At 42.2% G+C, this 12,940-nt stretch overlaps 2 protein-coding genes across 5 annotated transcripts in view; both read left to right on the forward strand.

The window, feature by feature from the left end:
- The window catches only part of LOC126571532 (thyroid adenoma-associated protein homolog), a 7,026-nt gene extending 7,011 nt beyond the window's left edge, over positions 1-15 (forward strand). The window contains exon 11 of one of the 2 annotated variants that reach the window (XM_050230110.1): positions 1-15. This exon is cut by the window's left edge and continues 521 nt beyond it. The gene's annotated coding sequence lies outside the window, so the exon portion shown is untranslated. The other variant, XM_050230111.1, reaches the window with a different exon arrangement.
- A 232-nt stretch (positions 16-247) lies between these two features.
- LOC126571534 (uncharacterized) lies at positions 248-7,244 on the forward strand. Of its 3 annotated transcripts, none has more exons than XM_050230115.1 (6): positions 248-1,076; positions 1,430-1,548; positions 1,813-2,016; positions 2,158-2,298; positions 2,468-4,643; positions 4,712-4,864. In XM_050230115.1, the coding sequence occupies exons 2-6, from the start codon at positions 1,450-1,452 to the stop codon at positions 4,732-4,734; spliced, it is 2,643 nt and encodes an 880-aa protein (XP_050086072.1). In that variant the 5' UTR covers positions 248-1,076; positions 1,430-1,449; the 3' UTR covers positions 4,735-4,864. The 3 variants fall into 3 exon arrangements, with proteins under 3 accessions (XP_050086072.1, XP_050086071.1, XP_050086070.1); XM_050230113.1 differs by having other exon boundaries at positions 279-298; positions 841-1,076; positions 2,468-7,244; XM_050230114.1 differs by having other exon boundaries at positions 249-458; positions 2,468-7,244.
- The last annotated feature ends 5,696 nt before the right edge of the window (positions 7,245-12,940 follow it).

A 12,940-nucleotide genomic window follows, 5' to 3' on the forward strand; every position in this document is an offset into this window, starting at 1 on the left:
TGGACAAAAAGTTATAGCTGTTCAAAGATGTGTGAAAATAGTGAAAATATTTTGGGCTTTGGGACTGTTTGTGTAGCTTCTCCATTCTTGCATCATGCTCTTTTTCGCACGTTATTTAATTATATAATTCGCAACTAGCTATCGCCTCACCGATAATAGTACCGCCAGTTCCTTTAAAACAGTTCGCAATTTATACCAACGAGTTCGAAGATGCTGTAAAGGAGAAAACACCATTTATCTGCACATGCGCCAACTTCGCAATACCACACATTGCAGCAGTCGTATCTGGAGAAGGAAGGTAGAATCAAATCCTACAGTCCCGATAAATCGATACGAGCCAATAATGCTCCTCCTTTGAAAGCTGCAGCTACTAAGACCCGTTTCTGCCGCGATAAAAAATCCTTTCCATTCGTCCTTTAAAATCAAACCTAGAATGGGTATTGTTGTCAGTGAAAATAGTGCGTGATTAAAACATTCCCGCTTATACTAGCGATTATGCTAATTACTCTTGAGTTTTTTTCAGTGATTTTCAATCTATTATGATAATTAATAGCTCGATTTGGAAAAAAGCTAAGAAAATAATCGTAAGGTTGTCGTTAAAATTGTCGTTTACAGTAACATGTTCAATCGAAAAGCAGATTCGTAATAAAGGAGATTTTTAAGGAAAGGAGCTAACCAGTACCATCTATTTGCAAAGACTAAACCATTCCTCAGTTGTAACTAAACCGATGTTTTGTGTTAGGTCACTTGAAATCATATATTAAATGGCCATTTCAACCTTCTTCGCCACGTGAAGTTATGTGAACTAACCAAAAATAAAACATTTTTCCGTTAAATTAGTGTAACAATTAGATGGAACAATAGACGAAGAAATAATCGAATAACATGCAAAAAGGTTCAATACCTTAATACCATATCATGATAGTTGTCGATGATATGGTTTAAACGGGAAATTAAGGTATAAACACTCAAGTTAAAGGTATTATAACGACGTCGAATAATAATCCACGATGTTCACATATTCGAAAACGATCTATCAGTGTAGTGCTATTACCAAGGATTAGTTACCTGTTTTAGTAAGTGCTATTTATTCTGTTAGTGTTTCAGTATGAACTAAAAATCGATGTTCCTTTTAATTGCCTTAATTGTTCAATTTAGAATTCAGGTTTGTAACCGCTGTGATTACATTCCACTTTTTTAGTTTTGTAGATTTATTAGATATATGACATATATTAACGATGCACGGATCAATACTCAATCCGTTGCATCACAGCCAAACCAAAACTCATTTGATAGCTTGCACTCTAAATTTGAATCTACAAGTTTGTTCAAACTCTTGTTAATTGTTTTAACTAAACCTAGTGCTATTTTCGCAGCATCTTATATCATTTTATTGCTTATTCTGTCTTCTTCCTGATTGGCCTTTAAGGAAACTGATTTTTTTTAGCAATGAACGCAATATCATTCTCCTCATCACGCAAACAAAAACGTCTGGGTCCTGCTCCCTTCGCATCAATGGAAGATACTTCTACAGAAGAAAAAGGACAGGTAGGTGTGCAATCGCCACAATATTATGTCACTTCGTATTATACGAAAAAAACAACTACTTGAAGGACATCCAAATATCTCCATCATCTGTTTTTTGTGATAATATCCTCGAGAATGAAAACTAATGTACATTCACACACGTCACACGTTGCTCACGTTTTGTAAGAGTGGTTTAGAAACCGAAATCCGTGGATCTTACCGAAAACCATACACACCACATACAACCAAATACACAAACTTGTTGCTTAATTCTTGCTTTTTCAGATGGAGCATCAGAACAATCACCAGGCATATCGTTCGACAAATGACAAGTTCTCAAATGATTTTCATCGAACTTCACCTACCAAATCCTTAGAGAACCCCTCGGCGCTGGCACCTGCAACGCCTCGCATCGATATTAGTAGAGCCTCTTCTCACTCTTCTCATCATGATAGTAGAGACAGCAGCCCCGAAAATGTGTTCGAACAAGTACGGCTTAAACTATGCTAACTGACTACTATTTTACTTGTATTTCATCATTTCTCCAATTTCATTTTCCATTTTCTTTCATCATCAGCCAATGCTCATTTAACATGTATTTTTTGCATTTATATAATGCTTATTTCCTAGGTTGGTACAGGCACCCTTCAAGACTCAGGCGGACTTGGTTTTCGGGAGGAAGACACACTGGATCTACGGAATTCTACCGAAGAGCTACAGTTTATGGAATCGGAGAAAGGAACAGACGAAAAAGAAAAACCCAAAACGCAAGTAGGTCCACTAGGTAGTCTATTCGAAACAAATGTATTTTTTACCATGCCACCAAGGGGAGGGAAAGGGGGAGGTTCGCGTATGGCAAACGAATATGAATGTATCAATCTAAAAAAAAGATGTTGTTTTTTAAGGCTTAAACCTGTTTCACTATTAAAACTCCTTTCAGTTAATGTATGGCTCTTCGTCAGTACAACGAGCCTCGCCAATCATTTGGAAGCTGGATGATGCACCAACTACACTGCTCAGCCAATTGCAGCAGCACCAACAACTTCTTAATCGTAAAGATTCCGCTAGTTCGGAGGTAGTAGCATTTTTATCCATCTCTGGTCGCACAAGTCGTCTTTCGAGTGTAGGCAGCCAGGGATCGGCCAATAGTAAATTATCAGCTACATCAGCTTTATCAGGAATCTCCAGATCACCTTCGCCACATAAAATGCTTCTTGAAACATCGTTTTGCGGTACAAAGCCATCGCAAAACTTTGCAGACGGAAGTATTGCCAGCTCGAGTCTAGAGCCTACTACAGAGAATGTTTTAGAGCAAGTCATACTGTCACGTAAGAAGGATCCCACTGTTGCCGTCCTCGCCGAAGGTGTGCAGCTACAACTACCAATAGAAGACTCTATCGCGCAGCAGGCAGCACCAATCGTCGTTGCGAATATTTCTGGGTTTGAACAACATTCTAACGGGGACGATAGGCACGTTCGACGCAAATCGGATTGTGGCACCGCAACCGTGTGCCTTGATATGATGCCCCATTTCAAGATGGGCCAGACAAGCCGAAGTGTCGGGAATAAACGCAACATTCCTCCACGGGATTTGAAAAACTCCATCATTGGTGTGATGCCTAGTGGCACGGAATACATTCGAATTAAGCTTAAACCAGACCATTGTTATAGCGACAATGGCATAGCGGACAACGAACGTGTCATTGAAAATGCAAAAGAAAACGGTGGTTCTGAATTAGTCATAACCCATCACGAGGTACCAAACATTACTAGGTCACCGTCACCGGCTAACGTGAGTGTTTCTCGCAAGAATTCGTTTTGCTCGTTGTTTAAGTTTAAAGAAACCACCCCCATTGATAAACTACATGACCTTCAGCAGAGTCAGCAGTCGCGCAAAAAGCGTACCTCTACAACGTCAAACGAATCAGGTGCAATTGGTATCGATGCGTCCGCCAACTTGACACCTTCGAAACAAAAATTAGTCCTGAAGATGTTTAGACCTAAACGTGATTCAAAGTCGAAATCACCATCTCCAATGGGATCAGCTTCCGATCAGTTGTATGATGGCGAAGATAGAGTTGACGTTGGTGGAGATTACTCTTTAATAAGCAATAAGAACACCACGCAAGTTTCTTCCGCGACAACTGGATATCGTAGCTGGGGTGGAAAAGCACTAGATGGACAAAGTATACACATTCCGTTGCATACTCCTCCGGAAGAACGTCGTCCTCGTGAAACATTACCAAGTTCAGCAGTAAATGCGATATCCACATCATCAGTGGCATTAGATAGTATATCAGTGTCGACCTCGATAACATCAATTCTAAAGAACCCTAAACCGAAAACTGTTCCAAAGCAACCACGTATTGCTAACATGACGGTTACGATACACGATCGTCCTAAACCGATGCCTCCCCTCAAATGCTATCGCATTGATAATCCCGATGGCAGCATACTCATCCCACTTAAGTCACCAATTGAAGATAAAACTATTGATTCTCACCACTGGGAAAGTGTTATTGGAGAGCTATCTCAACGTATCGAGAAGCAGACATGTGAGGATCGAGAAGAAACTGTAGATATAGTAATCCCTAGAAAGAAAACCAGTAAAAACACTGACCTCATCAAAACAGGCTTATTGCTTCAAGAATATGATATAGAATCGTTAAATAGCAATCAAAATCGGATTAAAAATTCAATGGTAGCATCACCACCAAAATCGTCCTCTCCAATGCCGCCACCACCACCTCCACCTCTACCTACACTATCACAACCGTTATCGTCACAACCCGCGCCTGTGATACCCACAACTTTTAAACAAGAAGCATGTGAGGTACAGTCTAAACTAAAAAAAAATGCAAACCCCGGAATTGAAAAGCTTGGAACTTTACCGCAACAAGTGGCTACGGCAGCGAAAATGATGCAAAAAAAACAGCAACAGCAGGCCTTTTTCCATCTTCGAATGAGCTCCGGAAGTGATGACAAGATATTCAGCACTACTTTGAATGATTACTCGACGGAGCTGGAACAGCATACCTCTACTGTTGGCTCATTACATAGGTCAACTGATAACCATAACAACATCAGTAGCGAACTGCCCGGAAAAGCGTTTGCCGGTAATTGTAGTGATACTCCAAGTGAAGCCCTAACATCTGTTAGTGTAACGTCATCTTCACCTCAACAGGTCTCGAAGCAGGAGAGGGGTGAACAGATTCGGATCGAGCAACATTCTAAACTATGCGAAGGACATACTCATCATAATACACTCAATAACTGCAGCGAGGCTGCGACCGAAATTCCACCGAAAATTTACAACACTGCCGCCGTCGCAGCACATCGAAGCACTTGCATCGGCCCAAGTGAATGCACTGGTAATGATTTTAAACACCAGAACGCTAACCAATCGCTACAGCAATTACAGTTTCAACATCTTCAGTCGACAGAAGAGAAGTATCAAGAACATTATAGCATTTCCACCAATATGAACCTGGCGGATCGCGTCACTGGAGAGGAAGCGGGAATTATGTCGTCTGGAAGTGAAAAGGATTCTGAAATCGATTCGGTTTCGACAGCAGGCCATCATGCACTTCACCCCAATATTCTAGCGATTGAAGATCACGAAAGTGCAGGACTAGTGTTCCAAGAATCGTTTGATGATGAGCTTCCGTATATACCGACTACTTTGCCAGAGGAGAGACCGATCGGCATTAAACTGATACCGGCAAAGGAACGCACTCAAATAGATGTTAGAACCTATCACCCACTCGAACGTCCCCGATCGACCACTCCAATTCATCTTGCATCACTTGAAGCATATTGCGATCGTACACCTGTAGTAGCAGGAATCGACACTGCAATGCCGGCTGGAGAACACTCCCTTAACTCAACAGTGAACTGTACAGAAAAACTACTCATCAGTTTACCGTCAAAAAAACATATAGATACATACAGTGGCAAAAAGATATTTGAACATCGATCGTCCCTTGGTTCCATTACAATGCCCCTGCATACAACGTCTTCAGCAACGAAAAATACTAGTACCGGTGTGGCTGGACGGCGACAGCATCGTTCAGCATCAACGACGATAAAGAGTAGTGTGTTTGCCGAAGATTCACAAACATATACGACACCACCTCCACTGCCTCCTAGAAAAACGTCAGCTACAACAACAACGCCACCCGGTCAAAAATGGATCGACGTTGAAGCAATTCCCGAAATGCGAAAAGCACCTAAACGTATCACCGCTATACCCCAGAAACAGCTACTTCAAAATTTTCCGACATCATCATCATATTCACGTCCCCTAGAATCAGTACAGGATGAACAAGTTTACACCTATGTTAACCCAGAGGATTGCAAATGTGAATGTCACGATCATGAACGTATTGTGGTTTCCACTAGTTCCTTCGATCAAGAACTAAGAATAAGTAGCGAACTTGCAGATAGCAAGGTGGACCACATTTGTAAACCATCATTGCAGCCATCCTCATCATAAAAGACAACATCCATTTGCCTTAGCACATCTGCGATGAAGAGGTAATTCACTAATTGAGAATTACAGACCCATCGCGAACATGTATTTTGAAAATAAATGGTCAGGGTAGAATTAGCCAATCATCTATAAAGCCATTATTCACAAAATCTTCTCTGCGATTGAATGAAAGTTTATTGTGTAATAACAGTAAAGCATTACCACCCTACTTGTAAGTTAGACCGAAGGAGCGGTTTACTATAATATTGTTTTTGTATAGCCCGTTACTTATTCAGCCACTAAAACAAAATTTTATCGACTCTATTGGGGTACGCAGATAATACTTCTCCCGAAATTCGAAAAGTTATACTTAACATAAGACTACAGACTCGATGATGCAGACAAAAAATCCAATTAATCGTCAACTGTGAACAGAGCTATTAGAACAGGAATCGATTTGAACATATAAACTCTTTTCAGTATCACATTGCACTATGTATCTAAACATGCATTCCATCTTTTTTTCGTTTATCAAACAGAACGGAATACTAACCCAAGAGCCTAGTTGGTGTGCAACCAATCCTTACTATCCATTAGCGGTATTCCCGATAATTTGCAATCGAACAGACATGTATAGATAGGAGTCTAGGAGAATAGCCCTAGCTTTCTTACTTCTCCTAACGGTCAAGCCTGGCGAGGGGCGCCAAAGATATCCTGGATATGCGTAGGTAAAACAGACCCCTTCTATCCCGTTTGTCTGAGCCGCAACTTGTGAACGTTGGAACTCCAACCATTCCATGCGCAGCATTGCCATGATGTGTTCGACACTAATCTTTACTGTTTTAAATGCTCCCCGGCTGCCACACATTTTCCCTTCTATGTTACCGACACTTACATTCTCGCCTATGGCCGTTTCCATGTTTTGCCTAGCCTTATCGAACTTAGTTTAGCCAGTACGGCGACTCATCAACGGCCACACGGGTCCATTGGAGTTACTTTAAGAAGAAAAAGTATAAAGTTTAAGAAGTAAATGTAATATAACCGTGTCCTGTGAGGAACGTTAGGAGGTTCGATAGGAGTTGATATCCCCGTGGCCGTTGCCCGTGGCGAGATTAGAGATCTGGTGGGACGTTCAACATCGGTTTACGTTGTTCTCGCATTTCCGCGGCCAGCTCTCTATCGCCTTTCACCTTTTACTTCCCCACTAATTGCAATCGTACCACGGCCCTCGAAACGTTCTCTGCCTCCCTAAGGTTGCTTCCAGACGGTAAACGAATGCATCGCGAAAGATTTTGCTCAGACTGAGCAAAAACTTTCGCGAAAGCGTGTGTTCTTCGACAGACCTCCGCCAGAGGGCTTTTTTTATATGAAATGACAGCTTTGACAGCAGTGTTCGTTCTTTCGCGATGCATTCGCTCCCTACACGGGCATCCATGCTATCGCGATAAAACTTTCGCGCACTTGTATGGGGATGACGTTTATTCGTTTCGTCGTCGCGATACTTTCGCGATTCTTTCGTGCTCGTTTAGACGCAATCTAAACGAGAATCCTTAGATTGCTTCCAGACGGTAAACGAATGCATCGCGACGACTTTTGCTCAGTCTGAGCAAAAACTTTCGCGAAAGCGTGTGTTCTTCGACAGACCTCCGCCAGAGGGCTTTTTTTTATATGAAATGACAGCTTTGACAGCAGTGTTCGTTCGTTCGCGATGCATTCGCTCCCTACACGGGCATCCATGCTATCGCGATCAAACTTTCGCGCACTTGTATGGGGATGACGTTTATTCGCCTCGTCGTCGCGATACATTCGTGCTCGTTTAGACGCAATCTTACAGGGACCATGCCTCTAATCATTCATACGGTCGACATCCCATGGTTTAATGTTGCTCTACGTATCCACTTTTAGGTTGATATTGGCGTTTGCTGAAAATCTGCAAATGAAATATGTCGAATGAACACTGAGTAAAACATAGGATTACGACAAACAGTACGAACTAGTTTCTTCTACGAGAATAATACTAATAGCACAACAAAATCGTCATACGAGTGTTTGAAGACATGAAGAAAAGCAAATAATATGGCCGAAAAAGTATTTAAGCTATTGTAGTCCGCTCTTACATTCTTTCCTAGATAGATCTGAAAATGTAATCGAAAATTCCCGAAAAACGTTGTCATACATGAAATTTATAGAGATTAGGGGATTTCACAAAAAAAAAGTTATCTAATCTTCATACGAATTTGCTCATTAACGGCCATCATATTTCACGGTAGTAAGCAAACTTTGTTAGACGCTTACCAGCTTGTTTTTTGTATTTGTATCGTTAAAAAAGTATAGATGGTTAAATAAACATGATAAATAAATATATAGAATTCTTCAGTTAGATGGGGATTTACTAAGCCATATTATCATTTATTGGTAAAACGCAAAGTGTATAGCCGGGGATACATGAAGCGTAAACTCTCGTATAAACTCAGAATGTAATGCCAAAAAGTTTACGCTTCGTGTGGCAGGCATAATCGCATAAAAGTTTATACCGAAACGTCAACTGCAATTACATTCGTGCACCTGCAATTACACTATGCTATTACATCAATTACATGTGTTTTGGGCCACAAAAAATATAAATCGACGAGATAAGTTGATTTCTGAACATCTTTTTTTATATTTAAAGATGTTTTTACTGTATATAGCCGGGGATACATGAAGCGTAAACTCAAGCGTAAATATAAAATTAATTTACACTTGAACATGTTTACATGACCGGGTTGAGACGTGTAATCTGAATTACTCTGAACTTTTATCGACTTTTGTGAGAAAAATAGGATCTTTCTTCCGAAGAAAAAGATTAAAAACGTTAGTAATGATCACTTACCTTGAATGCAAACCACAAACAGGAAATATAGTGAGGCAAATCGCTTGCAAACAGCGTTTACGCTAGGATTTATGCTCCGTGGCCCTATAATCTTTTTTACACCGTGTAAACGGCAAATGTAAACTTTTTGGCAATAAGGTAGGAATACACGAAGCGTAAACTCTGGTATAAACTCAGAGTGTAATGCCAAAAAGATTATACTTATGTCAAAAAGATTATAGGCCCGCGGAGCGTAAATCCGAGCGTAAAAGCAAGCGTAAACACAGCACCAACATGAAGCGTAGCGTTATAAAGAATTGAATGTTCTACAATCGCTAATATACAGTAAAAACATCTTGAAATATATAAAAAGATGTTCAGAAATCAACTTATCTCGTCGATTTATGTTTTTTGTGGCCAGAAACACATGTAATTGATGTAATAGCATAGTGTAATCGCAGGTACCCGAATGTAATTGCATTTGACGTTTCGGTATAAACTTTTATGCGATTATGCCTGCCACACGAAGCGTAAACTTTTTGGCATTACATTCTGAGTTTATACGAGAGTTTACGCTTCATGTATCGCCGGCTATACACTCTGAGTTTATACGAGAGTTTACGCTTCATGTATCCCCGGCTGGACAATAAAAAAAGGAAAACAAAAAAACAGGGGCTAAAACTCGATCGATAAACTTTATCGATAGAGATCGATCATCTAGTGTTCCAGTCTCAGAAGGCGATCAAGTACCTCGGGGTGATGGTAGATCGCAAGCTCAACTTCGGGGCCCACGTTGATCATGCTACCACCAAGGCGCGGAGGGCCCTTAACGCTCTTTCGGCCATCATGCGTGGAGCGGACGGCATCAGTTGCTCGAGGAGGAGGCTACTAGTCAGCGTAGTCACCTCGATATTGCGTTACGCGGGTCCTGTTTGGGCGGAGGATCTGTCGCGGCGGAAGCTGGTCGAGCTAAAACGCGTCCAACGGCTTACTGGGATTAAGGTTGCGGGAGCCTTCCGAACCGTGTCCTCGGCGGCCATTGATGTGATTACCGCCATGATCCCGGTTGGGATCCTCATCGAAGAGGACAGAGAACGCTATGCTGGCCGTGGCGTGGCGGGCATTCGAACGGAGGCGAGACGTAGGTCGCTGCAGCGCTGGCAGCAAGAGTGGGGAAACGATCGGTACGGACGATGGACGTATCGGCTGATTCCCAATGTCGAGAGATGGCTGTCTCGTAGGTGTGGTGAGATTAATCCCTGTCTCGTCCAGTTTCTTACGGGACAGAGGTGTTTCAGGGAGTATCTCCACCGGATCAAGCGTGCGCCGTCGCCGGACTGCCTGACCTGTGTCGGGGTCGTTGAGTCTCCGGAGCATGTCCTGTTCGTTTGTCCTAGGTTTGAAGAGGCCAGAGCAGAGATGGACGCCGCACTAGGAGGAGGGGTCAGGGTTGAAAACGTGGTGCAGCGGATGTGTGAGAGCAGGGAGGCCTTCAACTCCGCTAGCAACTGCGTCGGCCGCATAACGGAGAGACTACGCGTGGAATGGCGGGAGTTCCAGCGCTCTCAGGCCGCTGGCAGGGACCAGCAACAAGTGCAGGGGTAAAAGGGAAACAAGCGGATGTTCCTCGGACACCCGCCTGGGCTAATCGGTGACCCGCGCCGATCTTGAGACCCACCATGGCTGGGGAAAAGCCTGCGCCTTGGCGCAATGTTTAGATGCTTAGGCATGGTCCATCGTACATTTGGGAGGAAAGCATCTAGGAGTAACGAGTATGTAAGGTGGTTTGAACAACGTTACTCCAAAAATATAGTCGCTTCAGACCTGTGTTTTCACGGTGCAAGTGCTTCGGCACTGCCACCCTCGCTGCGAGTCATCCCGAAAGAGGCATACAGCAGCAGGGTGGTAACGGAAAACCAAGCTAGTGGTTTAGTGGGTGTGAGTCCCACACTGTTCCTGAGACCGTTTCTACACACAGCCAAAATTTGGCGGCTAAAGTCAAAAAAAGAGAACTTCATTTTTCCAACATTTTGGAAAAAATAATGGCAGATGGAGACAAATTTACATCTACGGTACGGCCTACACTGGAGCGCAGCATTATGTGTCTGCCGATCAGCTTAAAGAATATTACATTTTAAAAAAAGCTGTTTGCAGGTGTGTTAAAGTTATTTCGCGATGATTCTGTAGTTTTTCTGAAGTTCTTCTTTTCAAGCGTCCCTACACACACCATTATTTTTTTTATATGGAGCTTTTGACTTTTGCCGACAATTTTGACTTTAGCCGCCAAATTTTGGCTGTGTGTAGAAACTGTCTGAGGGGCTTCCTCAGGTTCGTACATTAGTATTCCACCTAGTTTGTTAAACGGGGAAAAAAGGGGCTAAAACTGTAGATCTGTCAAGCCGGGGATACACGAAGCGTAAACTCTCGTATAAACTCAGAATGTAATGCCAAAAAGATTATACTTATGTCAAAAAGATTATAGGCCCGCGGAGCGTAAATCCGTGTGTAAAAGCAAGCGTAAACTTAGCACCAACATGAAGCGTAGCGTTATGATGGATTCAATGTTCTTCAATCGCTAATATACAGTAAAAACATCTTAAAATATTAAAGAAGATGTTCAGAAATCAACTTATCTCGTCGATTTATATTTTTTGTGGCCAAAAACACATGTAATTGATGTAATAGCATAGTGTAATTGCAGGTGCACGAATGTAATTGCAGTTGACGTTTCGGTATAAACTTTTATGCGATTATGCCTGCCACACGAAGCGTAAACTTTTTGGCATTACATTCTGAGTTTATACGAAAGTTTACGCTTCATGTATCGCCGGCTTCATGTATCCCCGGCTTCAAAGTTGCAGTGCCACGCATAAATCTTGACCATGTGCATTTTTAAGGCTTCCGCTGACTGGTTGCGGTACGTGCGGTACGTGCGGTACTTGCGGCAGTTGCGGCAGTTGCACGTTCAGACTGGTCACCACCGCATCAAGCAAAGCAAGCAAAGGTGTAACAGTGCACCTAGACGAGAGCGAGAATTGCCGAGAATGAGAAGAGAATGAGAATTGAGACTGTCAAATCCATACAAATCCGAACCGAGAATGCTTTCGCCTGTGTAGAAACTGAGAATACAGCGAGCCTGAGGCTCAGCTGAGCTACCTGTCAAACTATCTGTCATTGCCTGTTATTTTGACAGCAAACCGATTCTCGGGCCATTCTCGGGCCATTCTCAGCAAATTTGAGCAAATTCTTGAACCTGAGAATCGTTTCACCGTTTAGGTGCACTGTTATGTTACAGTGTCTTTCCTTCGCTTCTTTTGCTGATCTTACGGGGTTAAAATAATAAAAAATCGTTTTCTTCTGACAGAATATTGCCTCTAGGCAATGAAATGAGTAAATAGTTTAAGGAAAAACTGATATTACATTTGTTTTCTTGGACTTTGTAACACATTTTTCACTTTTCATGCTGCTCAGTTTGTTCAATCATTGTTGAAATAACAAGTAATAACAAAAAAATATTCTCCAAGCCTGTGAAGCGAGAAACGCAACATTAAGCCTGAACCACACTGGTTGCGGTACGTGCGGTACGTGCGGCACGAGCGGCACTTGCGGACGCCTTTCGGCTTGTCAAACACGGTATCCAACGCGGTTGTTCAGATGTGCTTGTGTTGCGGCACGTGCGGCACGAGCGGCACGAGCGGCACTTGCGGTACGTGCGGCGAATCTGTACAAAATCACAACTCCGCCGCAAGTGCCGCAAGTGCCGCATCCAAAAGGTGTGTGGAGTAACTTTCAAAACAAAGTTGTGGTGTAATAGTTGAATAATGGTGTAACTATTTCGGTTACTTTTCTGGTTTTCAATTAAATTATACATAAATTGAAGGACTATTAAGCATGTTTTGACTGAAAAATGAAAGTAATTATTTTAAGATGAGACATCGATCGATATATTGGTTTGGTGGTCATATTTACACCCATGATATACCTATATAAGTTGCGTTTCTCGCTTCACAGGCTTTTAGATCATTTTTTTTATTATTACTTGTTATTTCAACAATGATTGAACAAACTGAGCAGCATGAAAAGTGAAAAAT

The sequence above is a fragment of the Anopheles aquasalis genome, chromosome 2 (assembly GCF_943734665.1).
Source record: "Anopheles aquasalis chromosome 2, idAnoAquaMG_Q_19, whole genome shotgun sequence".
Taxonomy (NCBI): Eukaryota; Metazoa; Arthropoda; class Insecta; order Diptera; family Culicidae; genus Anopheles; species Anopheles aquasalis.